The sequence below is a fragment of the Alternaria viburni genome (assembly GCF_023758015.1).
Source record: "Alternaria viburni strain BMP 2772 chromosome Unknown scaffold_8, whole genome shotgun sequence".
NCBI classification, from domain to species: domain Eukaryota; kingdom Fungi; phylum Ascomycota; class Dothideomycetes; order Pleosporales; family Pleosporaceae; genus Alternaria; species Alternaria viburni.
Genome location: NW_026055777.1, coordinates 103705 through 131642, shown reverse-complemented (window position 1 = coordinate 131642; position 27938 = coordinate 103705). Strand labels below are relative to the sequence as shown.

General features: G+C 53.3%; 12 protein-coding genes across 12 annotated transcripts; 6 read left to right on the top strand and 6 right to left on the bottom strand.

The window, feature by feature from the left end:
- Positions 1-597: 597 nt before the first annotated feature.
- J4E79_004473 (uncharacterized protein) lies at positions 598-2394 on the top strand (the record flags this gene model as incomplete). Its single annotated transcript, XM_049353358.1, has 4 exons — positions 598-734; positions 793-969; positions 1023-1104; positions 1207-2394. 4 exons carry the CDS (start codon positions 598-600, stop codon positions 2392-2394), a joined length of 1584 nt encoding a protein of 527 aa, XP_049211806.1.
- Positions 2395-5819: 3425 nt separating this feature from the next.
- J4E79_004472 (uncharacterized protein) lies at positions 5820-6441 on the bottom strand (the record flags this gene model as incomplete). The annotated part of the gene is made up of 4 exons (XM_049353357.1): positions 5820-5923; positions 5991-6113; positions 6175-6311; positions 6368-6441. 4 exons carry the CDS (start codon positions 6439-6441, stop codon positions 5820-5822), a joined length of 438 nt encoding a protein of 145 aa, XP_049211805.1.
- An 869-nt stretch (positions 6442-7310) lies between these two features.
- Positions 7311-7943, top strand: J4E79_004471 (uncharacterized protein; the record flags this gene model as incomplete). The annotated part of the gene is made up of 2 exons (XM_049353356.1): positions 7311-7589; positions 7647-7943. 2 exons carry the CDS (start codon positions 7311-7313, stop codon positions 7941-7943), a joined length of 576 nt encoding a protein of 191 aa, XP_049211804.1.
- A 763-nt stretch (positions 7944-8706) lies between these two features.
- J4E79_004470 (uncharacterized protein) lies at positions 8707-9734 on the top strand (the record flags this gene model as incomplete). Its single annotated transcript, XM_049353355.1, has 2 exons — positions 8707-9442; positions 9496-9734. The coding sequence occupies 2 exons, from the start codon at positions 8707-8709 to the stop codon at positions 9732-9734; spliced, it is 975 nt and encodes a 324-aa protein (XP_049211803.1).
- Positions 9735-9826: 92 nt separating this feature from the next.
- On the bottom strand, positions 9827-10609 carry J4E79_004469 (uncharacterized protein; the record flags this gene model as incomplete). The annotated part of the gene is made up of 1 exon (XM_049353354.1): positions 9827-10609. One exon carries the CDS (start codon positions 10607-10609, stop codon positions 9827-9829), a length of 783 nt encoding a protein of 260 aa, XP_049211802.1.
- Positions 10610-10922: 313 nt separating this feature from the next.
- J4E79_004468 (uncharacterized protein) lies at positions 10923-11666 on the top strand (the record flags this gene model as incomplete). The annotated part of the gene is made up of 1 exon (XM_049353353.1): positions 10923-11666. The coding sequence occupies one exon, from the start codon at positions 10923-10925 to the stop codon at positions 11664-11666; it is 744 nt and encodes a 247-aa protein (XP_049211801.1).
- Positions 11667-11716: 50 nt separating this feature from the next.
- On the bottom strand, positions 11717-12585 carry J4E79_004467 (uncharacterized protein; the record flags this gene model as incomplete). Its single annotated transcript, XM_049353352.1, has 4 exons — positions 11717-11770; positions 11820-12025; positions 12074-12459; positions 12512-12585. The coding sequence occupies 4 exons, from the start codon at positions 12583-12585 to the stop codon at positions 11717-11719; spliced, it is 720 nt and encodes a 239-aa protein (XP_049211800.1).
- A 1982-nt stretch (positions 12586-14567) lies between these two features.
- On the bottom strand, positions 14568-14861 carry J4E79_004466 (uncharacterized protein; the record flags this gene model as incomplete). The annotated part of the gene is made up of 1 exon (XM_049353351.1): positions 14568-14861. One exon carries the CDS (start codon positions 14859-14861, stop codon positions 14568-14570), a length of 294 nt encoding a protein of 97 aa, XP_049211799.1.
- Positions 14862-17353: 2492 nt separating this feature from the next.
- On the bottom strand, positions 17354-18503 carry J4E79_004465 (uncharacterized protein; the record flags this gene model as incomplete). Its single annotated transcript, XM_049353350.1, has 4 exons — positions 17354-17845; positions 17902-18162; positions 18221-18301; positions 18384-18503. The coding sequence occupies 4 exons, from the start codon at positions 18501-18503 to the stop codon at positions 17354-17356; spliced, it is 954 nt and encodes a 317-aa protein (XP_049211798.1).
- Positions 18504-19637: 1134 nt separating this feature from the next.
- On the top strand, positions 19638-20787 carry J4E79_004464 (uncharacterized protein; the record flags this gene model as incomplete). The annotated part of the gene is made up of 2 exons (XM_049353349.1): positions 19638-19758; positions 19832-20787. 2 exons carry the CDS (start codon positions 19638-19640, stop codon positions 20785-20787), a joined length of 1077 nt encoding a protein of 358 aa, XP_049211797.1.
- Positions 20788-22120: 1333 nt separating this feature from the next.
- J4E79_004463 (uncharacterized protein) lies at positions 22121-25080 on the top strand (the record flags this gene model as incomplete). Its single annotated transcript, XM_049353348.1, has 3 exons — positions 22121-23178; positions 23292-24252; positions 24307-25080. The coding sequence occupies 3 exons, from the start codon at positions 22121-22123 to the stop codon at positions 25078-25080; spliced, it is 2793 nt and encodes a 930-aa protein (XP_049211796.1).
- Positions 25081-26320: 1240 nt separating this feature from the next.
- J4E79_004462 (uncharacterized protein) lies at positions 26321-27685 on the bottom strand (the record flags this gene model as incomplete). Its single annotated transcript, XM_049353347.1, has 3 exons — positions 26321-27290; positions 27342-27482; positions 27531-27685. The coding sequence occupies 3 exons, from the start codon at positions 27683-27685 to the stop codon at positions 26321-26323; spliced, it is 1266 nt and encodes a 421-aa protein (XP_049211795.1).
- Positions 27686-27938: the final 253 nt, after the last annotated feature.

The following is a 27938-nucleotide window of genomic DNA, read 5'->3' as shown; positions in this document are numbered from 1 at the left end:
CGGAGACGACAGGCCAAGAGACGTGAGCAGAAGTTAACTAGACATTAAAAGTAGTAGGGGGAAGTAAGAAGCGTAGAAGTGAAGCATCAAGCCCGGAGATGGTCGTGTGCATCGTAGGAATTAAGTTGAAGGATGCTGCCGACTCCGAGAGGAATGACGCGTAACCGATCCAGACCCTGCCAATCATTATCGCCTGCGCACGTGAGACCTGCACCTCCACAAACTCCCCAAACACCACGCCTAGATTGTTCGACCCCGGCTTCATCGCCTCCAGTAACATCTATGCCATATGTCAAGGGTCGACTGGTCGGATGATAGGCATATCGGACGCGCTTCATCCTGCGTATTATCGATGATGCTTTCTCCAATGCATAGGCATCCAAGGCTGCGCACTTCTCTTCGCCTTCACTCAGCCAATCCAGCAGACTCTGACGGCGCACAGACTTGGCAGTCTCAAACTTAGGCTGTACAAGCATATCCTGATGCGCGCAACAGCTACCCCGCTACACGGGTTCTGCCTTACGGTTGCTACTCGACGCATGCTACTTCTGTCACGCTGGCATATGAACTCTTAACAAGCCAACAACTCCACTAAACATGTCGCAATCCGTGGCTCAGCCTCCCGCTATGGGACCAGGTACTCTTGACGGCGGTGGAATCCCAATAGCCACTGGGGAGCAGAACTCAGGTCAAAAGGTCGCTCCGATCAAGAAACGCCAACGTGGTAGAAGGCGGTAAGTATTGCGCTGACACTGGTCTGTACGAGTGTACAGACAACTAACAGAAGCGCAGCCAGCACAAGAATCAGGATTCAGTAACAGTGGAATTCGAGAGTTCAGTAACATCAAATGCGCTACAAGCCCATGAGGCATTTATTGACGGCGATCCCCCTACAACGGCCGGGACTGCAGACACCAAAGAGGACGATGCTATACGGCCGAAGGCACGAAATGCGCGTCCTTCAAAACTGTGAGTAGGCTAATCTTGCCCCAATTTTCACTCAAGTCTGACTCCACACATAGAGAGCGTGCTAGGCGAAATGGAGCGAAAGCATCTCCGCCCGTAACAACTTCTTTGGCGTCAGCAGAAGTTGCAACAGTGAAGGTACCGGTCAAAGGGAAGCTTCCGATAATACCTCAAGGAGACGCAGTTCCATCAAAGGGATTAAGACCTCAATCTGCGAGAGCAGGACAACCCCGGGCACAGCTTCCACACCAGGCGCCTTCTTGGAAAACGTCATGGATGTTCCGGGAGACCGCCGAGCTGCCCGTTCGCACAATAAAGGCAACAACACTGGAGCCAGATGGCACCAAGGTGTCGTCTGAGCGTGGCTTCGAGACCTTGTGTAGCTACAACTGGCAGTGTGATGGATCCATCTATGTACCTGGTGCACCTCCGAGGTGGAACCCTCCACCACTGCCGGCCACTCTGGCTCAGGACTCAGGGAGACACTTCGTCGATCAGAACGCATCTCGCGTGCCCAAGTATCCTTTCGAGCCAGCCTTCGCTGCCCTTGCTGTGATGGGTCCCGACGTCGTGCTAGATCAAGTCGACATCATCGCCAACCGCAACAGTCTTCGCAAGCTACTCGATTTTTCGGCTGGGAGGAAACTGGACATTTTCTGCATGGGCTTACACATGGTCGGCAATACGCTCGTCATTAGCCGTAAAGAACGGAACGCTCAGCAAATGATCCATGGTGCACCGAACGCGGGCTACGGACATAACTTCGAGAAGACCTTCACGATGCCTGATCATGGAATGGGGAACTCTAGCAGTCATCACAGAGTCATTCGGTACCATATCGGCCCTTTGAACTGCGTTGTCCGTTTTGAAGTCGATGCGTATTACGATGACCCGGATGTCGGCCTGGACTCGAAGTCTGAACAGCCTAGGGATGAGCCCGTTGGCACCGTGAGCGCTGCTATGGCACAACTGAATATTGCAGGCCTGCCACCAACTCAAACTAAACCTCGAAAGACTCCCGTCGATAAGTCTACCGTAGTTGTTGAAAAGGGAATCTTCATCGACCCGTCCAAGCTCGCTGAGATCAAAGCCAAGAAGGTCGCACGTCTTACAGAAGCACTACCGCAGCTTTGGTTCGGCCGTACGCCCTACTTTATGAACGGCAACCATGACAAGGGTACGGTGCACTCGGTGAGTATCAGTCATGCTGAAAAGGACTACCCCCGATGGGAGGAAGCCAATCAAGACAGGCTGCGCAAGATGGTGAGTTTGCTGGCCGAACTAAGGGAGGTCGTCGCACGTACGAAGAAGCGCGCAGCCGTGATAGTCTACGATGAGAAAGGCGGGCCATTGAAGGTATATGCAATGAAGAGGAACGGCGGTGTTCTGCCAGCGGACCTCATCTCAAGACACTGGAGTACTGCATAGCGAATTACAAGTCAATGGGACCATATAATGAGCTACAGAATGATACCAAACACCACGATACACAGAACCGACAATTGCCATCAGCCAGCTGTTGGGCTCACGCTTTCACCGTCTTCAGCCCACCTCCAAGTAACAGCCGCTCTTCCAACATCCTTATGAGCACAAAATTTGAACACGTCGTCCAGGACATCTAGATCCATCGGCCTACAGGCCGCGCACCGATCTCTAACCCAAAGTTCGACTTCTTTCCTGTCAAATCCAACCTCTCCATTCCCTGCACACGAAGCAATAATCTTTCTTCCACACAACGCATTCTCCTTTTGGTCTAGGCTCCCTCCTCTGCCCCAGTCATACAGTTGCCAACCAATAGCCGCTATGGCCTCACCATGCATTATCATCCCATTCTGGCACGTTGGCGGCTTTTTGTATGCATCGTCTCCGTTGTAGAATGAGATCTCGCCTATCTGCGATGTCTTTGGTACCACGATATTGGGAACGGTGGAATCGTCTACGAAGCTCGATGTGTAACCACATGGGATTGGTACCGAGAGACCAAGACTATGACCTGTTAGGCGTGCAGAAACAGGACCCCAGGTGGATATAGTCGGTGGGTCTGGGAAGGAGGTTATGATTGGGGTGCTCCAAGCTGCTTTGAAAGGGTAAGAGATTGTTGGAATGTCAGCTGGGCAAGAATTCGGCTGAGATTGAGGCATCGTGTTGGATGACAGCGGGGTTTGCGTTGCGCTCATGATTGTTGTGGTGCCAAGGATGCCAGTCCCTGTACTTGGGGACAGCGTTAGAGGGGCGTTACTAATTGGTATGTTTGAAGGAGTTGCGAAGCCCGAGATCGAATCTACGTTCGTGACAGCATTGGCCTGGAGCAAGATGGACGACGATTCGGATCCAGTCATGCCAATGTCAGTCGGCGACTCAGCAGTCGAATCTACTATTGGCGGTCCGCTGGTTGCTGGCAACAAACTACTTCCGCCTCCACCGCCTTGACTAGGCATTTCTTCGTCATCGCCGTCGCATTGTTCAATACTCCCTTCCATGCTGTTTTTGACGTTGCAAAGCAAGTTCACACTTTGAACATACTTCTCGCCTTCCTTGGCCAAGGCACACATTGCCGTAGTCTTGTCCAGTATCCTATGGAAATAGTCCTTGTAGTCGCATTTTGCCCCTTCGCTTATTGCTGGGAAATCCTGCTCGAAGCTATCGCATATGGTCGTATTAAGCGTTTCGCCCATCTTGAGATCCTCAGATGTCGGGGGTGCTTCTGTTTTGAGGGAGTAGCACAATTGCATGAATAGTAGTCGCAGCTCCCAAGAGGCTTTCCAGTACGTTTTCAGTACCTCTAAACCTGGCGGAGAAGGTGGTTGAGCGGGCACTTCACGGCGTTCAAGGATCCTCGAAGGTACTGCGGGATTCGGTTTGCCCATGAAATTCCAATGCTGGACTTCTCGACGCACCGCGGCATTGCTGCTGGTTATACTCAGAACCTTCACACTGTAGCTGTTATCCGCGGCATTATTCTTCGTTGTCGCAGTCGGTATGATCGTCAGAGAAGGAAGCAAATGCCGATTTTGCTCGACATCCCCAGTAAACAGTGGCAAAAAGCGCCGGAGATATCGTAGACTTTCCCCTAGATTCGGTGCTGCTAGTCGTCCCGCTTGCGCAACGGAAGATGTCGAAATGACTCCAGTCTCTTCACCTGCAGATAGAGTAGCTGAGGTTTCGGTAGGTAAAGGTGTCGTATCTGGACTAGCCGTTGAGTCGGCGGCAACAGAAGAGACTTCCATGCTGGGTATATCGGTATCATACGAGGAAGCTGTAGAATCGGGCAGACCACCAGTATGAAAGATGGTATTTGTTATGCATTTCGGACCGGTCTCTGCAGGTTCGGGCTCTGGCGGCTGCGGCGAAGCTGAATCGCTGCCAGCACTGGAAGCTACCAATCTAGATGTCCGAATAGTACTCGTGATCGTCGTTGTCAATGTGGTAGTAATTGTTATAGTAACATCTTCGCAGTCCTCTGGGTCCTCTCTTCGACCAAGGTATCCACCTTGGTCTAGGTCCAGAAGCGAATCGTAGCGGAGAGAACCATCAGCACGTTGGTCTAGATAGCCGCTCCTCCCAACAAGATTTTCTAGGACAGCTGTACTTTGCATGAAGTTAGAAGATTGGGAGGACGGGCTGCTGAGGGAACTTGATGATTGTACCGAGCTGGATTCGAGAGTGGACGTTGGCGTAAGCGTAGACGTAGGCGTAGGCGTTGAGGATGGGGTCTCGCTCGTTTCGATGGAAGACGTAACAACCACGACACTCGTCGGAACGGGTTCTGACGGTATAGCGGCATTTGTGACTCTCTCAGAGGCTGGTGACTCCGTCAGAAGCGGCGTTGACGAAGCACTGAACGTCTCGCTTTCCATCGTCGCTTTGTCTTGGTTATTCCCGCTACCATGCTTCACGTAACTGAGCGATCCTATTATTACACCGATAACTACGACGAGAGCTGCCAGGATAAATGTTGCCCAGCACAGCTGGACTTTTCGCTTTGACATTGCTCCATCGGCAGGTTTTTCGGGCACGTCGCTTGACCCTCCAAATTCTCCTGGCGTTGAGGAGTCGACAGGTATATCGACCATGCCCCTTTGAAAAGCTTCACTCTTCGTTTCCTTCGCAAAAGGACCCGGATTGAACTCCTTGTAGTCGTCAATTCTGGGGTAAAATGAGTTTCTATCACTGTATCGTTTTGTGCAGGTTGAATCTCTGGGGCCCATTGAGTGGTTGTACTGTGGTAGGTCGTCGTCCGTCTCCCAGCTTTGGTCGAATTTCGAAACTTGGAGTGGTAGAGGTATCTGGAGAGGACTGACAGGGACTTCGGGAAGTGCTTTCTCAGAGCCCCCCGCCAGGGTTTCGCCCTCAATAGTATCTGGGATGTACGGATCGTTGAGCCGCGAGGAGTTCCGTGAGGGGTGACAGTCAGATGATATGGGTCTTCTCAGGTCTCTGCCAGAGCTAGTTGATTGGTGTGCACTTTCTGGTGTTTCGGTACGCGCAATGAATGTCGATTCGGAAGTCCCGTCGTTCAAAATAGGGCGGCCTATCCTGAAGGTCCGTTCCCCTGTCGGAGTTCTGGAAGAAGACTCGCTGCTTTTTCTGGCGAGAGGCATGGATATTTACGCACAGTATGGCATATGCCACTGCGCTTTCAAGGAAGATGTAGATTGTCGAAAGGTAGAAAGTTACTGTCAATGTAAACAGGCTCACGTATCAAGCAAAAGGTAGAAGAAGAGTATATCATCAGTAGAATTGGAAAGCATATATATGCCACACCAGTGTGTGAGTAATAGGAAATGCCGTAATGTGTCACAGTCGACTCAACCCTGAGTCATGACTGTGTGACGCGAACCAAGTGACAATGCTCAGGCCCAGTCCCAGGCCACGTTGACCCTGCCCTTGGCTTTATCAGCCAACTTGTCGAACGCGGAAGGGCTGACATCGATGTCGTCGTAAGCACATGCCGCGCCTGGCACAACATTAGCAACAGCAATATGAAGTGGCGTGAGACGGGATATGCCATCCGGAGTACTTACACTTGTCGACAATGGTGACAACGATGCTGGCGTCCTTGCCAGTGCGCTCGTCCACGCGGTGAGCTCGAATCTTCCTACCACAGAGCGGGTTGTTGTTAGGGTTGGGAGTATTGACTTCGTCAACTGATTAAAACACAGTGTTAGTGTATATCTCGTAGATGATTTAGCGACGATCAACACTTACAGCGTCCGTGGGAAACAGCCATGACAGCGTCGTTGTCACCGTGAACATGACCGCAAGCCCCCATCGCAGGATGATAGAATGTCAGCTGGCCTTCCTTTTGCTCAGGGGATTCGCCGGTTGAAGACCCGGCATTATTGCTGTAGGTGGTGTTAGCGGAGGCTCTATCAAAAAAAGGCAAATCACGAAGACTCACTCGGAGGGGATAGTCAAGCCTGCTGCGAGACCGATGATGAGAGCCAGAAGGGAAGCAAAGGTGATTCCGATCATGATGAGTAGTGTACGGCGGTTGATGTGGTTGTTGAAGTATCTTTTGTGTGCTGGCAGAAAGTTGTTGAAGTGTCGAGAGAGTGTCGAAGCAAAAGTGCTTGTCTTTATACCAGTAAAGATGCCAGAGGTGAGTCCATACCGCCTTCCATGGTGAGGTGACTTATCGTCAGGTGCGGGCACTTCACGTGGAGCGGTGACTCTAACGGCATTTTTCGTTTGTTGACCTGAAGGTAAAGGTGCTTCCAATTTCGATCCGATTGTAGTAGTGTCAATGTGCGGGGCCTTCAAGTGCGCCTGGGATGCTTCTGGAAGCGGCTTCCGTGATATTACTGGAGCATTCATAACTATATATCAAAAGCGCGTAGCGTGTGTGTAACGTGAATAGACTATTGGGGGTATCTCAAAGCATGTAAACGTCATAACATATTGAAGCGATTGTCGTCGGAAATGAGTGTATGCCTAGACGGCTGGGACCGACGTGGGTGGAAACGAAGGACTAGGGTGGAGTATGGAGAAGGCGCGAACTTGTGGGTCGCGAGAGTGAAAGACATCAAGGGGTCAGCGCGGGTCCTTGGCCTTTCGGTGATTCGCTATTCGCCGAGGCTCGTCCGAAACATGGCGACCTCACTTGAACTTGACAGAACACTGTTCAATACACTGTCCGTAAACTCGCTCATACCGCTATCGCGCTCTCGTTTGAAATCTTAAAGCAATCGGTGATCTGAAATCACGTTTGCTCAGATAACTACAACTTTGGTACCCGTTTGCGAGTCTCGGCTGCTACCAACGCACTTTACGCCGCACCTCGGTACATACACATTCACAGCACATCGACTCACAAGCCTCCGACTCATACCGCAGATAGAGTCATGGCGGAACAGAGCATCAACATTCCCCAAGTCATCGTTTTCATCGTCGTCACGTTCCTTGCTGTACGATGGTACTTGAGAAAGCCGACGGCGGCGGTCCCAGGCACGCGAGCTGCGGCGAACCGCGCTGCACTCCGCGTGAGCCCTGCGCAAATAGACCAAGTCGCTGAGATGCTGCCGCAGTTGAGCAGACGCGACATCGCATGGGATCTGCAGAGGAATGGCGGAAACGTTGCGGCGACAACGGAGCGGGCCCTGAGCGGGCGAGGGTTAGACACGGTAAGTCTCTCGATTTGAAACCTGTCATGCCGTCGACATATGCTAATACATGCACAGGCACCAGCGTCTTTCCAAATACCAACACCGGCACCGCGAGTCGCAGCTACACCGGCGCGACCATCCCCAGCCCCAGCGAGACCCGCACATCCCGATCTGATAACGCGATACAATCTGTCCTCGAAGCTTAGTCAAGTCTCGCAACCGACACAGGAGGAGCAGCCAAAGGCGAAGTCATGGAGTGCGGACAAGAGTGAGAGGCAAGCGAACTTACAAAGACGGCGAGAGGAGATGATTCTGGCAGCACGGAGAAAGCTCGAAGCACAGGAAAAGGCAAAAGCGTCAGGCGCTGCATAGCCGCGGCTATATCATGCTGGGAAGAGGAAGAGGAGGAGACAGGAAAGTGGAGCATGAACGCATGCGCTGGTTGTTATACCCTAGATCGCTTCCACAATATACATTACCGTGTACACCACCAGATAATGGTAAGTACTCTGTACTTCCCATGGTTTCTTTCCTGAGATCTTCTTCGTATGCAACGTATGTAAAACCTCCGACTAGTGACATGATGTGTAGTCTCATTGGCTTCATGCTACCTAGATTCTAATATTATTGTTGCAGTAAACACATTTTACGACCATCACTTCGTCAGGGTTTCAATTTCAACAACAGACCAAACGACATTATCTTAGATCACCATATCTACCTTATTGCTCTCGATGTCAAAACTCGCATAGCAGAGAATGCAGCATGCATTCTCAGCGTCTACAATATGTGACGTCACATTCCCTACTCAGTATCTGGCCACTGTGCCAATCATCCCACCGAATTTAACCATCACTATGCCGGCTTGCGACTGACAAGTGTAGAAATTCCTGAGGAACTGTCCCAGAGATAATGTGTGCGTACATCGGTGAACAGTTCTCAATGCAGACGCGGACTTACAGCGGACGGAGTTAAGCCTAAGTCAACCGGCATGACATTATCTAGGCGGCTCCCTGATCAACGACATTTATAGAGAGGTGTCCTGGCCTGATTTATCAAAAATCAATAACTCTGAATAGATCTATTTGTCTACAATCTCAAGGGCCCTCTTCGTCAATTCTTCAAACCGCGTACTATGTCTTCATCACTACCCTACAATCGCCAGAACGCGCTTGCCTCAACCATCGCAGCAGACAATGCATCCAACATAGCTGGCAAGATCGTCTTGACGACTGGCGTAACGCAAGGCGGCCTAGGAGCAACGTTCGTCGAAGAGATCGCAAAGCACAACCCCGCTCTTCTGATCCTCGCTGGTCGCTCGCCATCAAAGGTTCAAGCCACAGTCGACAAGATAACATCAAACCCAGCGAGCGGCAACGTCAAAGTGCGTGTCTTAACCCTCGATCTGGCATCGCAAAAGCAAGTCCGCGATGCCGCGAATGAAGTTCTCGCATATCCAGAATCCCACATCGATGTCCTCGTCAACTCAGCAGGCATAATGAAGGGCCCCTACCGTACAACAGCCGACGGCATCGAGAACCAATTCGGATGCAACCACATTGGGCATTTCCTCTTCACAAATCTCATCATGCCTAAGCTCCTTGCTGCCAAGGCACCCCGGATCGTCAACATATCCAGTGATGGTCATCGCTTCAGTGGTGTGCGATTCGACGATCCGAACTTCCAAGATGGCAAAGTGTACGATCAGTGGGAAGCATATGGCCAGAGTAAGACGGCAAACATCTTATTCTCCTATGCGTTGGCAAGGAAACTGGGTCCGAAGGGTCTCAGAGCGTACAGTTTGCATCCAGGAGTGACGATCGGAACGTCTCTTGCTGAGAAATTCGACGATGAAGACATGAAGAGTGTCGGTAAGTCGTCATTGTTGAGAGTTGACACGATCGCTGTTCTGACAAGCATACAGTGGCCAAGGACAAACAGATCGGCTGGGCTCGTGAGTTTGACCTGAAGTCGCTCGATGAGTGTGCGGCTACCCATGTTGTTGCCGCCTTCGATACAAGATTGGACGACTACAACGGCGCGTATCTCGACAACGCCAACGTGGCGCCGCAAGAAGTGCAGCCGACTGCGACGAAGCCGGAAGACCCAGAGAGGCTGTGGAAACTGAGCGAGATGCTTGTAGGAGAGGAATTCGTATATTGAGCAAGAGGCTGCTCTATAGATAGATCACACTATCTGGGTATCGTAAAGCATACCAACGCCATTGCAATGCTACATTCAGTCGTTTTCTATCCTCATGCCCACTTCAAGCACCTCGTTGCTTCGTGCGCGTCTTTGCACTCCAACCCACACACTCGCGCTCCACATTTGCGACACTTGATTTGTCCCCAGTATCCGCAATTGTCGCAAAACTGTCTCTGTGGTGGACCGCCAGTGGGAGGAGGCGCGGCGTGGCTTGCAGCGTAGGAAAGTGGTGGAGCGGCAAGTAGAGCCTCGAGCTCGGTGGGGTTCAACGGCGCGGGTATGGAATCGTCGATCGAGAGCAGCGCGTCGTCTGCATTTGCGTCCTCGAGACGCGACGGAGTCTGCGCAACTGTTGGAGGCCCTGGCGTTGCTTCTACTGGCGTCGCAGGCACAGAAGCATATGTGCTTTGCCTTCGCAAGGCTTGCGCTGCTCCCCTTCCCCCTGTGGGCTGAGAAACGCTTCCCCTGGACGTAGTTGTTGTTTGTCCTAATTGCGCCTCTTCATCGTCGAGCCAATGCTTGATCTGCCGCTGGTATTGTATGATCCTCCTTGCATTTTGTGTCTTTGGCACGCTCGGCTTCCCGGGGATCGTGATGAGCTGCTTGGGGTCGTTGTCGCGTTCTAGTTCGGCTATCCGTCGAGCTATGGCTGTCTGTTGTCGGGCAGAGAGCTCGTTTTCCGCCCGTTGACCGCCTGGTGTTGCTGCGGCGGCGCGCTTCTTGTTCTTGGGGTTGATGGCGACTTTTGAGGGGTCGTAGCCTGTGTCGACGACATACGTCCATCCAGGCGCGACGGTCGCCGTGGAGTTCGGAAGTACTTCGACGTGTGGCATGGTGGAGTGTGGAGTGCAGGAGGTGATGATGCGGAGAGTCCGGAGGTCTAGGAATTATGGATCACATGCCGACGCGTCGCAAAGTCCAGATGCCGCGTACCTGCATGATCGATGCGGGGTACGTACACCATCTGGATTACTTCCGATCTTGTCATCATCTTGTCGGATGTTAGCCGTGATCATCAAAAGGCTATTGCATCCTCGGTAGATCTTTAATATGTATAGTCCCGGAAAGCCGTAGATCGAACTTGTGACCACTTGCCCGAACAACCCCAGCTACCTAGGTCACTGCACATCGCCCATACAACCAAGCATGGCGCCTGAAAGGAAACCGCCAATTGTGCTTCCACCCACAACCCCACCAAGCGATGTTTCTAAGTCCGCGGCCTTCATCTTCATCCACGGTCTCGGTGACGAAGCAGAAGGACTGGAAAGCGTTGCTCGCCAATTCCAATCCGCGAACAAATTGCCACACATGTCTTGGACTATACCCAATGCTTTAGAGAACCATGACCTAGCCACTACAGCCTGGTATCTACCCACACGCCTCTCTCCTTATCCACCATCTCGACCTGAGCTCGAAGACGACGAAGATGAAGAGGGAATGATGGCTACCGTATCCTACATCACAACACTGATTGATGATCTGGTCAGTCAAGGCGTTCCAACGGAAAGGATTGTCTTGGGAGGGTTTTCACAGGGCCATGCTATGGCACTTTTGACTGGATTGGTATCAAAATATGCCGGGAAGCTGGGAGGGTTGGTCGGATTATCTGGATATCTTCCTCTGCCAGATAAAATACCCAGGTTGAGGGAACAAGCTGGGTTGCCAAAGGAGGTTAGTAGCAATGAACAGATATTCCTCGCAAGAGGAACAGGGGATAGACTGGTGCCGAAGCGGTTGCATCGTATGTGTTATGAGGCATTGTATGGACTAGGCATCGAGAAGGACAGGGTGACGGTTAAAGAATATGAGGGCATGGGGCATGTCATGGCCGGAGCTGAGCTGCGGGACTTGTGTGCTTTCTTGGAGAAGGTAATACCGGAGATGGACTAAGATCGAACACGCGCCAATTTTGGTGGCCGCGTTCCGTTTCCGCTACTTCATTATGAGTCCTGCTCCATATCGAAATTGAAGTTACCAAAATACACGCAGAGTGCCTGCGCAAAGTCAGTTTGGAGGTTAGCATCAATATTTTCTGTGTCTTACCTTGCTAGCACCCATCATAGTATAGTGAGCAACTTCCAGCTTTTTCCCATCTTGCCCGTATCTCGCAATCTGATTAAGATCCGACGTTCTCGGCAAATACAGAACAACCTCTTTGCTGATACTCGTAAAGCTCTTGTAAAGCTTTTCGAGGTTATACGGCTCCATCTTACTGAGGTCGAAGACGTCTTCAGCACCATACTCAGTTCCTAAACACATCAGCTTAATTCGAATGATGGTGTGGAAAAGAGACAAACCTCCCCATGGCGGACTAGCGAACACAACGACATTGCTTTGACCCGAGAACCTGCTCATGGCATCAAAGCAATCTGCGTTGAGCCAAAAGATCTTATTGCTCACACCATATATTTCGGCATTGTGCTTTGCACAGTTCAACGTTTTGGCATCTTTCTCAATAGCAAACACGCGTTCCCAGCGTCCAGAGCGCGCTAGTGCTATGGCATTACCACCAACACCAGCAAATGCGTCGACGATGACGGTTTTGTCTTTGGGCGCTGACTCAGATATGTGGGCTGCGATCTTGTTCGCGATGGGTTCTGGTGTCACGCCGAACCAGGCGTCTTCTGTCATCCATATGCCTTGGTCATACTTTTCCCATATCTTGAACCGCTGGTGCCAATATCTGATATTGTTAGAATTCAAGAATCTCTGAGAGTGGAAGAAATGGGCTGTACTTCTTCAAATGTTCGGGGAACTGTTCGACACGCGACCATTGGTCTACGCCTTTCTCACCCGCCGTCTCACTCATATCCCCAGCAAACGCGATGCACTAAGTTGTGAGAGTAGCCTGATTTGAGAAGCCACAGGTAATGGGTCTTGACTTCAGAAGATGTGTGGATGATGAGGTGACCGAGCAGATACTGTGGAAGAGTGAGAGCAATCCTGATACGCCTTACCTGATTAGGAATAGTTCCGACCGACGCGACTGCCTACTCAGACAGTGAGTGCTATACGTGGCGGTACATGTAATTTGGTCACTACAGATGATCATGTTCCGAATTTTGCATCCTGAACTACAACTACCTCCGATTCAACTTTAACCACACATTGCCATCCTCACTGCACCTGCCCCAGCTAGCGCGCCGCAGATCCCGAGCTATGGCCACCTTCCAAAACCTCCAAGTCACCAACAACGACACCTCGACCAACACAACTTCTCTGTCGTCATCACCATACGACAACTTTTTGAAGGAACCATCAGAATCACCACCTCTCATCATGTCCATGTTCGGAGCGTTGAACCGCTTCATATCGCGACTAGACGCCGCGCCCCTCAACGAAGAGCAGCAGTCCGCTACGAATGGCGCATACGGCTTCCAGGTGCTGAGGAACGCTAATCTAGATGTTCCTCTGGAGCCGTGGTTCGATTTTATTATTGGAATCAATGGAAGAACCATTGTACGTATTTTCCATTCGGTTGAAAGATATCAGCAAAGGGATGCAAGAGCGGGAGAAGATAGACGATGGCGAAGCGGGGGTCAGCTCCTAGGCAAGATTGGATGGACTGGAAACAAGAAGACCACCTTGACTTTGTACTAACTCTGTGAACAGGATAATCCAGACCCAAGTCTCTTTGCGACAGAGGTACGGAACAGTGCTGGTGCGACCATCAGCCTAGGTGTATTCAGCGCAAAGGTAGGTTCTAAGTACCCCTTCTCATACCACGATACATTCGAGATGCCATGAGTCATTGTCCAATTTCACATTATACATTTGCAAGGAAGTACAACCACAGAAGGTCGGGAGAACAAACGTCACAATTAACTTCACTCAATTGAACTATCTATACACGTCTGACACCATGTAGGGCCAAAAGATCCGAGAAGTTTATCTGCAAATCCCAGCCGATCAGCCGACTCTAGGGATCTCCTTGCAGTGGTCTCCATTGGCCATCGCGGAGGATGTCTGGCATATCCTAGACGTGGCTCCCAATTCCCCCGCTGATGCCGCAGGGTTGCTACCCTATGGTGACTACGTCATCGGCAGCCCCGAGGGACTTGTGCGCGGCGAGTCTGGCTTAGGTGAACTCGTGGAAGACTTCCTAAACAGGCCATTGCGGCTGTACGTGTATAACCACGAATACAACGTGACTCGTCCCGTTACCATCACGCCGACGCGCAATTGGGGTGGTGAGGGAGCCTTAGGGTGTGTGCTGGGTTTTGGGGCTTTGCATCGAATTCCAGCGGGCTTGGACGAGCCGCCGCCGGCGCCTGGCGAGACCTTCTTCTCCACAGGCGATGCTAGCGGGGCCACGTCGTTTGATGAGAAACGTCCTTTGACTGGCTCTGTTGATTTCCCCACTGCGCCAACGCAGGGTGCACCGACAGAGTTGTTCGTGCCAGCCAACATGGCGCTACCGGCAAAGTCACCACCACCTCAGGGCACGGCGCCGCCGCCAAAGAGGAAGGGCAGAGCGCATCATGTCGCTAGCCCTGCAAGTGGTGGGGGCGGTGGCTTGGACGACTACTTCAAGGAGGGAGAGCAAAAGAGTCTGGAGCAAGACTATGCGCCCAAGAAAGGCTCTGGTGTACCACCGCCTCCCAAGGTTGGTGGTCCGCCTAGAGGCCCGCCGAAGAGTGGGAGTGCGAGCAGGACAGGCACTCCAATGCAAGGTGACGGCAATGCAGATAGTGCAGCAGACTCAGAAGCATAAACTTGGCTTGAAGTTAGCAAATGTCATCTTAGGAACAATGAATGACGACATACCTTTGAGAACACACGTCTCTTTACTCAATCCTCAGCCTCAAAGTCTAGCTCTTCCCTGAACCGACTCAGCCTGCGCTGCTTCTTCTCCTCTACACTCTCGTTGCTGGCATTGCTTCCTTGAGTCATGTAGGAGTCGACTCTGGTCTGTACTTCGGGTCGCTTGACTGCTCCACTCACACCGCCTTCTTTGCGCCCGCTGATCCTCTCGAAGGAAGACACTTGCGGTGAGGTGGGCGATCCATCTGGTGATGTTTCCGGAGAGGAAGATGGAGAGAGCGAGGTTTTGATTTTGGTCGTCAATGTACGGAAGATGGGCATGTTGGGCGGTTGCTGTAAGTATTGGTCGTAGTGTTTCGGTTGCGATTGTCGTTGATTGGGGTTTGGTGTCAGGTGGTTGGTAGATGGTAGTAGTATGCGGACCCGAGTATTTGCATGTATCGAATTGAACAAGTAACTGGTGTTATTTGCAATGCGATAGGCAAAAAAGAAGCAAAAGGTATGTGTCGACAAACGGTAATATCCCAACGAGAGGAGCACCAACAACGCGAGGCACGCGACCACTAAATACCCTTTCCCCCACCACACACACACCTCTACCCGACGCATAACAGTCATCCCAAAGCAGCCTACAGCACCCCAGCATACCACGTCAGGGGCCGGGCGCCACGCAGGGCTATACCCAATCCGCGCCGCTCCCACAGCCGCAGCAACCCAACTGTCAATAAACAGGCGCAGTAGTTTCAAACCGCGGGTTCCATGCAAACCACAAAACGAGTGTGCGTCTAGACCGGCATGCTATGGACTTTGTCGATTAATGTGGGTACTCGGGTTGACGATGCAAGGCCAGACCCTGCGCTAGCCATCGCCGATCCCACATTAACCTCGTTCCTGAGCTTGCAAGGAGATCACATGGCTGCAAGGTCATACCCGCAGCGCAGGGCGATCGCATTTGTTCTGCGCGATCATGGCAAAGAGGCATGGACTACTTTTCTTCCATAATTTCCTTGATTGTTGAGACCAAGCTTTTCCCGTTCAACGCTGATCGCACACGTTGCCTAGGTGTATGCCCAGCGCCGATGCGTCGCCGGAAGCAGTTGGCGTTTTAGACTCACCGTCGCAGGATACGCTGTGTCGATGCGGTCAAGTAGAGCGATTGGCTGCACGGCGGGGTAAAAGGAGAAGGGCTTGGCCTTTTTTCCGCTGGCGAAGACGCACTACACCGCCATATGTGCTTTGCCGGCTTTAAGCTTTGGGGTTGCTGTGATTGGAGCACGTTGGCAGTAAAGGCGTTGAGTTGACAGCAGGAAACATTGTCGAGGCAGTCGTCCGCATGACTGCACACTCAATCTCCCAAAAGAGCGTCACGAGTCCAGCACCCGGCCAACCTTCTGCCCTCCTTGCACCAACCCTTTGGATCGCCGCACATCGGGTGTAACGAGAGAATCGATGATGGGGGATATCGAAGGCGCTCAGCGCAGGAATACAGAACAAAACATTCCCGGCCGTCCTTACAAGTCGGCCATTGCTCCGCTCCGCGGCACCCCTTTGCATCGCGACGACGGCGCCACGTCCGTTGCTTCCCGAGGCCGACGCTTTCATTCACACACAGTTATCCACATCGCTCTTGTCCCTGCAGCGACAATGGCCAAAATAGACATATACCGTTCTGCGCCAGATGGAACACCTCCCGCTTTCAAACGTTGAGGTGGCTCGTAATCTCCACCCTCGTGTTCTTCGTAATCCAGGATTCTGGACTTCTAGACCGCTCAGAGCTTGAATCATGTGGGAAGCAGTCGTTCCGAGTAGTGTTGCGTCCGGCAATGACGGGAGGCTCCACCCTTTCGAGCGGCTGACACCTGACGTACGACATCCACCCGGGCGAACATGAACCATGGTTCCTTCACCGCATTATTACACTGCCGAAGTGGTTCCAAATCGGGCCCACGTAAATCCCTGAGCAAGCCCTGTTGACGCTGACTGAGCACTACGTCAACATGGACGTGGAAACAATTGCGCAATAGGCTCTGCGCAAGTCTGCTAGTGCAACAGCGGACTATGGTCGTGGAAACATAGAGTAGTGAAACGATAGGGGTGTAGGTACACCCAAGTATTGTATTCGCAGGCGAGTCTATCTCTGCGATCTCGTTGTGAGGGAAGGAGGCCCGGTCGAGTCCCTCGTAACATCCAAATCAAAACTCCGACTTGCTTTTCGAGCAGTCTTTTCCGAACAAGCCACCCAAAACAGACCATGTGAACGCCCATGTGGCTCGTGGAGCTAGCAATGATTGGCAGCAAGCGGAACCAGGCACGAGGCCAAGGGAAAGTATGGGGTACGCAAAAACAAACGCCAGATTATGATGTAATACCCAAAACGCCATAGTGAACCTTGCTTCATCTTATATCCAGCTGGAAGGGTTTGAACTTGGCCCCAATAGTGCTGCACCGCGGACACGTCGGCGCACGACCGCGGTTGTGCTCACTGACAAGTACATCTACACACTCTTGACACAGACCGCAAATGCATTCTGAGCATGCATAGCTGTCGCGCAATATCGACAGTTTCCGACATGCAGCGCAGTAGATCTGGACAGGGAAAAGAGAGCTAGGAGATGAATCGGAGAGACCTTGGGAATGCATGTGGAAGTTTTGGCCGGACATGGCTGATTCAATGGAAGACTCGACGGAAGGGAAAGGCTGAAGGTCCGACATATCCGGAGGTGGAGGCGTCAGAGCGTTATTCAAAGGTGATGCCGTGTATGACTGAAGTTGTGAAGCAAAGTTGAAGGGAGGTAGAGAGGTTCTGTTGTTCATCATGTGAGGGGATTGGTTTGGCGACTGTGGCACCTGTTCATGTTAGATAGAATAGCGTAGCAGAGTGTGACACCAACCGGCGTGAGATCTCGGCTATCCTCTTCTGTGGCTGAAGCAGCAGCATCAATCAAGTCTTCCCACCGTTTACCCATAATGGCCGCAGCGGTTGCCGGCTCAGCCGAGTATGCTTTCCTGTCGTAGCTCAGCCTGCGCGAGTAGTCCTTGGACTTCTGCCGCTCGTGTTTGCCCTTACGAGCATTCTGTCCTACAGATGACTTCCGGGGTCTGTTCGGTTTGAGAGAGTGAGCGCCAGGAGGGAGAGTGGAGGAACGCCCGGGAGGCGATCGTGCGAGGGAGGAGGGGAGCAGCTCTTGCTGTATGGAAGTAGATGTGTAGTAAGGTTCTTCGGCATTGATGTGTTGTTCTATGGTGGTCGGAGCGAATCGTGCGCGAGGCCTGTAGTTCTTTGAATCGGGATCGGATGCTGCGTCCTGTTCACAGCAGTTGTTAGCCTGGTGTGCGGGGAAGGTGCAACGCGGGTCCATACCGGATCTGAGTCCCAGTCGTACTCGGCACGATGGTTGTGTAACGAGGCCAGGGCAGCCGCAGCAGTCGCGGCGGGTAAGAGTGACGGCCGGCGCATTTCGTCCGATGTGCGAAGATGATTCGTCCCGAAGTCGGTCTCGAAGAAGGAGTTGTGTTCGCTTCCGCCATAGTCGTACGTCTGCTGGGGCGGTGCTGAGGTCGTCGCAGGTGGAGGTGGGGGTCTTTCTTGCGGTGGTGTGTTGACCATAAGCATGAAGCTCTCCTGCAAGCGGAAACAGTCAGCAGCGTATTCGGCCAGCGCTGGCCGTGGACAAGCCTACCTCAGTCGCCGGCAACTTGGAGATGTAGTGCTCAGGATGGGCGCGGCGGATGTGCTCCTGCATGGACCGGAAACGCTTCTCCTACGCATGTGTTAGTCTGCACCCCAGAGCTCTGGAGCTTTGGAGCTTGCTGTAACGTGAAGCAACAGCGGGAGAGACTTACCCCGGTGCAGCGCTTGCGACAGGCCGAGCTGTCGTGGTTTCGCAGCGGGCATACTACGACATTGTTCTCGTCGCTGACGGAGAAGGAGCTCGTCAGCGGTGCTGCGCGCGACGGAGGCATGGCTGCGAGCATCAATGGCAGGAGCTTCGCGACGAAGCAATGGCACGTGGAAAGCGAGGCGCTGGGACGGGGAAGCTCAGTCCGAGCTTGCGCAGCTGAGGGGGGAGGCTACAGTGACGGCAGGAGCGGGTGTGGTGACTACGGCGGGTGGAAGAAGCTCTGAGCTGAAGTTGCTGCTACTGCGGATAGACGTAACTGGATGCGGGGCAGCTGCGAACGGCGGCGGGGCTTGGAGAGAAAGTGATCAAGTAGAGGCTGTGTTCAGGAATCACGATTGACCATGTGGAAGAAGAAGCAATGGTACTGCACCGCTGTCGTGAGGGTAGAACTGTATCGCCACGACAAGCTCGAGCGGAGGAGCAATTAGACGGCTGCCCTGGAGCTGAGGCGAAGAAGCTGATAGCTTGGAGAGCTTCGTGCTGCCCAATGACCTACCGCTTGAATGGGGATTTGCGCGCTCCAATCAGAGATGGCTGGGAGCAAGACGACTCATAATCAGCTAGACGGCGCAGAAGCCTCCTCCCAGCTCAAGTCCCGTGCATGCAAAGAATTTTGACCAATGCGATCTACTGCTCGGACTCTTCACCAGGACATCGGCTGCGGCGCCATGAAGATTTTTGCTCCTCAGATGCCGAGCTAAAGCCAGTTTCGGCCGGCGGCAGGTCCAGGAAGGCTGCACTTGGTTGCAGGGAGCTGCATCTACCACATTTCGGCAACAGACTTGGGGTGAGGTGGAAGGGTAGTGGGAAACGTCAGAGAAGAGAGGGACGGAGAGTGAAGAAGACGCACGAGAAGACGAGCTTTTGACGCGCCGGGGTGGAAATTGTTGAGTGACAGGAGCAGCGTGTTGCTACCTATGGCTTTCTAAACTCGTCACATGCACCTCGTCTGCACCTGCTGTTTCTCGTCCACGCTCGTCTGCGACTACCCTCTCGCGTCAACCTTCCAGCACAATTGCTTCTGCTGAGCGTTCCAAGGCGATGGCGCAAGCCCGCAATCATCATTGACATGGGCATCACAGACTGACACGGCAGCGCGTAGCCTGTCGCCTCGCCTCCCTTTCTTCATGTCTTACGTTGCCGTTACCCCGTCGTGCGCGTGGCCGACATTGTCTTGCACTTGTTCTTCGCTAGTATGGCTCTCTCCGTCGAGTCGCTGAATGGAGACACTTCTTTTCTCCTTACCTTTGACCCACCCGCTGCCCCACTATCGTCGCCGGGATTGTTCCCAGGATCGTTCACGATTCTGGTTGACCGTAAGTCTCTGAAGATCGCGCTTGATACCGCTGGAGGCCGACTTGTAGATGGGTGCTAATGTTTCCTGACCAGCCTGGCTTTCAGGGCCCTCCATCATCCTAAACTCCGTCTTCTCGCATTCTGTACAGAGAGCGAAACCATCCGTCGCGAGCCTGAGAGACCTTGACCGCGAACCCGACCTCGTGCTTATATCCCAAGACAAGCCAGACCACTGCCATGAAGCTACCTTGCGCCAACTCCCACCAGACTGCGAAGCAACTATTTTAGCCATACCGTCTGCGGCCAAGAAGATTCGCTCATGGAAACACTTTCGTCCCAGCCTTGTGCACGCTCTGCCGAAGTACGTCGAGGGAGATGGCCAGTCCATACACCGTATAGTATTACCGCCGCCGTCTCCCCGAGGGACATGTGGTGAGGTGACGGTGACTTGGATTCCAGCCAAGCGGGACCTTTCCAAGGTACATCACGCGATCGGGATAACATATCGGCCTCCTTGCACAGTACTCTCGTCGCTAAGCCCAATGCACTACATCAACCTGCCTATGAGTCCGCCCCCCTCTCCAGGATCGCCAATGACAATCGCCTCATCGCCCCGTACGTTGGTGCCGTCACCAAACAACGATCGAGAGAAGACCTTGTCTGTCATTTACTCACCTCACGGTGTTTCGTACGACGTGATTCGTCCCTACGCAAGCTCCTACCTTGTATCGGAATCCGCGCTTCCCCTCACAGCGCTTCTACATTCTTTTGACTGCGTTGAGAACCCTTGGTGGCTTGGAGGTAACATATCAGCTGGCAGTCCCGGTGGCACAGAGATCGCCAAGAGTCTGTATGCCAAAGCCTGGATATCTGCCCATGATGCAGACAAGGACAATCGGGGCTGGGCCGTCAAGTTGACTCAGATTGCACAGCACGCGGTTGACGAAGTGAAGAAGATGGTGGAAGAGGGTGTCATCAGGAAGACGCTGCCAAATACCGAAGTCTGTTCGCTGAGGGCCGGCGACAAGCATCGGATTGCTGTGGGATGAAGACAGCGCGGTTACTGCCTATTTACCAAGTCCTCCCAGCCATACACCGACTGCGCGATAAGGGTGTTTTGAGATTTGGCAGTCTCCATGTCGTCTCAGGTGCGACAAGGACTTTGAACTCGCCATTACTGGAGTCGCATGCTCAAGCATGGGTATATATGTTGGCGTGCAGGGCACATAAAGGGAAGCCAAAGATGGCTAGCGTGGAGAGCGCGGATCTTCAATGTTGGCCCCGAGTGCGCACTGCTCAACAGAGATGCACTGTCGAGTGTGAGGATGTTCCAGACTGGTCAGATGTGTCTACGCCTGGACATTGCGGGGAGGACATGTATTTGATGGAGCACTGGACCCTTACTTGGTCGCCCAGGTGTTGCGCATTCTGTGATGGGCGGACGAAAACAGGGCTGGGTTAGCCAGGAGATTGGGAGTGGAGCTGGAGCTAAATAGAGCCGAAGACAGACAAGTGGGCAGCGTGCGGCGCAGGGCAAGGCCGGCTCGCCTCCTCTGTTGTCCGGTGCTCGGGGCGACAACGTGGGCTGCATGGATGGGGACTGCATAGCAATAGCAATAGCAAGGTGCAGCTTGGTGTAGAAAATAACCTTCAGTTTGGCACGCCATGGTTAAGAATAGGGTGATTGCGAGCCACAGCATGACGCCGCACCCGGGCTGCTGGGACTATTGGTGTGGCTGAGGGATGCATGCCGCCTGTTCTTAATCCAGACGCGCAATCTCCCTCTACGGGCGCGCGCAACGCAGACAACATGTCCAAGTACCGCAGCGATGGGGCCTTTGGGGCGTGGAAAGCAGCGCAATGCAGTGGTGAATGGGGCCCAGCATGTCCGACTGCATTGAAACTGCCGTGATGCAGCAGGAGCCGGGCCCGTGGTCATGTTGCTGGTGGCTTCGCAGCGCGCAATAAGGCACTGTCCACCTGCCAAGGCTAGCGCAAGACGGAAGTCGGATCGCGCCCGGCGAGCAAAGGGCTGAGCGAAGTGCCAACTATTGAGCATCACAGCTCGACTCGACTCCTGGCCGCCGACACACCCACGCCCATTCTTGCGCCCACCGTTTTTCTTATCACGACCCCCATTGCTCCAGCGCCTGCCGCCCCGCCGCTGCCTCCCCTCAGCGCCGCTCTGCTCTGCTCTGCTCCGCTCTGGTACCTAGTCTCTGCCGGCGCTGCACTACGCAATCCCCCGGACGACGCCCAACCCGACCTTCACCAGCCACACGTCGCACACACACACTGGCTTCTCACGCTCCGCCGACCCCTCCTCCGCAGCGCTCGGGAAAGGCTGCCTCTTTGATGAGCGTAACCATCCATGAGTCGCAGATGATGCCCTCGTATGGCGCCGAAGCAACCGACCGCTCTTCCTTTGCACATGCTCAAACATCACCGCCTCCCCCCGCGCGCTCGCCATCGGACCGCTCGCCCCCCAATGGCACCGCTGCCGCGATGAACGGGAAGATGGCCAATGGAATGCAGCCCATGGCAAACGGCCGCCCGGCCAGGCCCGCGAGCATCGACAAGCGCCTGTCCCAGGACGACGCACGTCATGCCCGGAGCAGAGGAGACTACATGGACGCCGACAGCTCCAACACCAAGTCGCTCGACACGCAGAGGCAGTCGAGCGAGCGCCCGAGCAGAGACGACGGCTACTTCGCCTCGATACACAGCAGCAAGACCAAGGACCGCCTCTGTGGCAGCACCACGCACGTCGAGCTCGGCCAGATCGATGCTCAAGACGGCACCAAAGAAGCAAGCAGGGACTTCTATGTTCCGCACGTCGGCTCCGTCTCCCATCCTCCCACGTCGCCGTCGCCGCAGCCCCAACCCGACGAGGGCACGTCCAGTCTGCAGGTACCGAGCCAAGCGCATCGCGTCTCCTCCCCGCCTGCCTTCAACCACAACAACCCCGGCCCCTCTCAACAACCTCATCGTCTGCAGCAACGTCATACCCTCGAGGTCCCCAAGCTGCAAACATCGCGCGCCCGCGAACCCCAGAACAACACCGACGACGTCATCAGCGCTAGTGGACGCTTCTCGCCTTCCACACCGCACAAACGGAGAGGCTCCATGTCGCTTGTGCGTCGGACCACACGCTCCGTCAACTCCGACATGCATCTCGACGAGGTGCCCCAGGACGATGAGGCCGCGCGCTGGGCTGAGCACATCCGCCAGAAGCGAGCAAGCAAGCGGAAGCGCAAGGAGGACGAAGACGAAGACCGCGTCGTGGTAGGCACCAAGGTCGACCAGAACCACGTCAACTGGGTGACAGCCTACAACATGTTGACGGGTATCCGCTTCACCGTCTCGCGAACCAACGCCAAGATGGACCGAGATCTCACTGATGCCGACTTTGACGCGAAGCACAAGTTCTCGTTTGACATGTACGTGCCGGCCGGCTTTCCTTGCAACATCAAGCACCTGCTAGAGTTCATCTCCACTTCGTCTGGCAGACCTCTGTTCTTTGCTTATTCGCACAATACTGACACTTTGACAGAACTGGTAACGAGCTTACTCCTTCCGCCAAATACGACTTCAAGTTCAAGGACTATGCACCATGGGTCTTCCGCCATCTCCGCACTACCTTCAAGCTCGACCCTGCCGATTATCTCGTGTCGCTGACCAGCAAATACATCCTTTCCGAGCTCGGCTCTCCCGGCAAGAGTGGCAGCTTCTTCTATTTCTCCCGCGACTACAAGTACATCATCAAAACCATCCACCACGCCGAACATAAGTTCCTCCGCAAGATTCTCAAGGACTACTACAACCACGTGCAAGAGAACCCAAACACTCTTCTTTCCCAGTTTTACGGCCTGCATCGCGTAAAGATACCCTATGGACGCAAAATCCACTTCGTCGTCATGAACAACCTGTTTCCCCCGCATCGAGACATCCACAGCACATTCGACCTCAAGGGTTCTACCATTGGGCGAGACTTTAAGGAAGAGAACTTGGCAACCAACCCCCGCGCGACACTGAAGGACCTCAATTGGTTACGCAGAAACCAGCATCTTGAGTTAGGGCCGTCCAAGAAGAAGATGTTCATCGAGCAGATGCAAAGAGACGTCAAGTTGCTGCAGCGCTTACACATAATGGACTATTCGCTCCTCATTGGTATCCACGACCTGGAAAAGGGTAACGAGGAGAACCTGCGAGACAAGACACTCAAGGTCTTTTCACCAGGTGGAGAGGAAGCACCAGAGCCCCAACCGAATCAGCTTATGCGCACGCCTTCGAAGTTGGAGAGTGCTCGGAAAGCAAGGGAACTGAGGCAGATGGTCAAGACACAGAAACCAGTACCCATGGGTCAGACGTCTAGCAAGATGCCGAACGAGTTGGAAGATCCTAACCGGAACTTCTACTTCTATTCTGACGATGGTGGCTTCCGAGCCACTCACGAGGACGAAACCCCCGGAGAAGAGATATACTACCTCGGCATTATCGACTGTCTGACACACGTAAGTTTGCAGCGTACAGCGCATAGGGCTCGCCAAATACTAATTATGCTCCAGTACTCTTTCATCAAACGTATGGAGCACTTTATTAAAGGCATTGCTAATACCGAGTCTCAAATATCTGCTATACCTCCCGAGCGATACGGCGATCGATTCATCAAGTTTATCAGCGGTGTCACCAAGACTAGAGAAGCGGCCGAGCGTGAGAAGATGGAAGAGGCTACAAACGATCTCAACGAACTCTCGCTTGACGGTGTCAATGCGACTGCTGCGCAGCGATCGTCGACCGACCGTGTCCTGGAGAAGGCCGAGCATCAAGCCGACCGCTCGCGGCGACAAGGTCATGGTGAAGAAAACGTACCCAATCTACATTTGAGGGCAGTACGTAGTCCGTCGGCGGAAAGAGGAGAGATTGGGACCACTCTGCCTGTGGTGGAAGAGGCCGGTGAATCTTCAAGTGTTGGCGGGCACAGCAACCGGAGTGCCTCAGATCGCCATGCTGCCAATACGAGTAGCGAGAAGTCATCATTACCACCACCCACAGGAGCGCCCTACCTCGGCCCTCCACGACTTGAAGCCAGAGCCAGGTCTACATCCAGGGAAAGGGATCATGCACAGGGAAGGCCGCCGCCTACACCGCCGAAGGACTCTGGCACCGCGAGTAGCGATGGGCGCCCGCCTACACCGGCAAAGGACGCCGAATACATGCCCAACAGGCACTCTGGACCACCCACACCACCAAAGGAGGACAAGAGGGGAGGTATACCCAGAGCCTCTTTGGACAAAGATCTACCGCGCACGCCATTAGAGACCACTATCAGGGTCGGCTAAACTGGTTAACGAATCTGTACCGAACTCGTCATTTCACCATAACTTCTCATACAACGCCTTTTGCATACCGTCTGGCAATCCACCGGACCTTTCCTTTGTCGCTCCCTTGCGTCGCGAATGCATGATACCATGAGCCGCCGCCCGTTACTATAGGGCGTCGAGTCGCTCCTGCTTTTCCTTTGTCACATTTTTTCTCTTTTTCTTTTCTCTTTCCTTTCTGGGAGATATGTAGCTCTTCTCCCTTATTGTTGGATCACGGAATGGAACGGATGGCCTGCGGTGCAATTGTTGTCCTTTGCCTCTGTCTTTGCCGAGCTTGAGGTGCTAGTGCGTGGAGTCGGTTGCCGCTGCTGCGTGTCTTTGTAGGATAGTTCTTAGTCGGGTGGATGGAGGAGGAAGACGCAGCAATAATAGTTGTTGGTGGATTTTGGTTGCGAGTTGCCGGTGATACCAAGAAGAGACGGCGTGGGAAAGGGAAGGAGAAGCGGGTATGCTGACAGAAAGGAGCGTTTGGTGGCATATCTGGTAGATAGACGAAAGAAGTTATAAATGCATATAATTAAGTAACCTTGTCTCCATTGATCTTGATGGTATGTAACTAAAATGGCTTATAGATGGCGACACAAGATGGATGTCAATGTGTAGTATACTGGATACAATATCAAAGTCAGTGCAAAATCTCATGAAATCCATAGAGTTTTTCCCGTGTACAAGGACTGCCCTGTGATGTACTGCATAGTCTCTTGTCTACGTTGGTACGTCAGATACTTCTTGAACTATAATCACTCACCAATAATAATATTTGCGTGATGTTTGTATATATTGTTACCGCAGTAGTACAATCAATGACTATCTTGACATATCTTGCCGAATTAGAATAATACAGCCATGCTTTAAGACATGTGTAATCCGGCAGACGCAGTGAGGAAAGGACTGAGTATGCAAACATGGGGCGTTTTCGCCCGATGTGGTAAACATAGGAATATTCTCTTCCACTTCCTTTTACCTGAACGTGAAGAATGTAGCTTAGTAGTGCACAAGCCCTGGTCTAGATGAAACGCAACGTCTAGATCACACAACAGCAATCGAGGCGTAGTCAAGGTGATATTCATGTTGTTTCATGCATTACCCAAGCGACCACGGTATATAGCCTCATAGGATACGAGACCCCAGGGCCTAGTCTATCTAGTAGTACAATGGTGCATGTCCCTTCTCAAGTCCCTTACAAGTAGCGATGCGCTTACTTGTAGAAATCGAACTTGTCGGCCTCTGCCGCACCCTTGACCTGGCTGGTGTATGCCTCCTCCAAATCGCTCTGGATAATGTTGTACCTGTTCTTGCGTACGGCCCTCAGACCCGCTTCCTGCATGATAGCTGCGATGATGGCACCGGAGAGGGGGTCGTTTCGGACGATCAAGCTGTCAAGGTCTACCTCAGGCGACAAGCTCATCTTGCTAGCGATGGTGGAGAAGATAAGACGGCGCTCACGGCGGTCGCGTAGCGAAGGGAACTCGATCTTCCTGTCGAGACGACCGGGTCGGAGCAGCGCAGGGTCGAGGGTATCCGCGCGGTTCGTCGCCATGATGACCTTCACGTTGGACGTCTGGTCGAAACCGTCCATCTGGTTGAGCAGCTCGAGCAGGATACGCTGAACTTCTCGGTCGGCACCTGTCTGCGCATCGAAACGTTTTGTAGCAATAGCATCAATCTCATCGATAAAAATGATGGATGGCGAGTTCTCGCGCGCCATTCTGAACACGTCACGAACCATACGTGGGCCTTCACCCAGGTACTTCTGTACGAACTCCGAACCGACAACACGGATGAAGGACGCGGTCGTGCTGTTTGCTACAGCCTTCACCAACATGGTCTTTCCTGTACCCGGAGGTCCGTATAGCAGTACACCGCGCGGTGGGTCGATACCGATCTGCTTGTAGAGGTCGAAGTGTGTGAGCGGCAGTTCAACAGCTTCCCGAATCTCCTGCTTCTGCATATCTAGACCTCCAACATCGGCGTACGTGATGTCTGGCTTCTCGTCTTGACCAAGCATGGCAATCGAGGAGTCGGCCTCTGGTGGCAGGATGTCGACGAGGGCATTTGAGTGGCGGTGCAGCGCGACGGATGACGATGGCTTGAGGAGTTCGCGATCGAGAGTGGAGAGGATGCGGACGACATAGTTGGAGCCGGTGGACGATTGTACGATGCCGGTGCTGCGCGTGTTAGTGTCATGACGCAAGCGCTGTGCCTGTGTTGAAGCTTACTTCTGGTCGATGGCCTCCATGAACTGCCCTATCACCAGCGGTACACTCTGAATGCGCTTGATCTCCTCCTGTGCCCTCACCAACTCTCGCTTCAGACTCCGTTGCTCATCTTTGATGTACTCTTCCTGTAGATGGATGTACCTGCGACTGTTAGCCACCTGCGGTTCCATGTGCCTGAGCGCTACGAACTCTAATTGCCGTTGCAGCTTCTTGAAGGTCGAGTAGTCATCGCTGCCCTCGGTGGAGAAGCCCTCCAGGGTATCAAAGTTGGGTATCGACGACGGGAGCTGCTTCTTGTGCGGCGGGACGGTGTTGGCCGGGTTCTCCATGGCGGTATCAGCCATGATGATAGTAGCTGGATGGACTTTGTGTAGTTGTAAGTCGGTGGGGGATATCAGCAGCGAGAGACAGTATTCGTCAGTGGTGATTGTTTGTGGCGGGATGTTGGTGAAGGCGGTGCTTGTGTGTCGCAATGTTGATGAAGCTCATGGAAGGCGCGATCGGGCAATGCGAGGCGGTGCCGCCGACGTCACGTGAGCTCGACGATCACTCCAGGGCCCCAGCCAGCTAGCTCAGACGCCATCTGTTGCGACACGT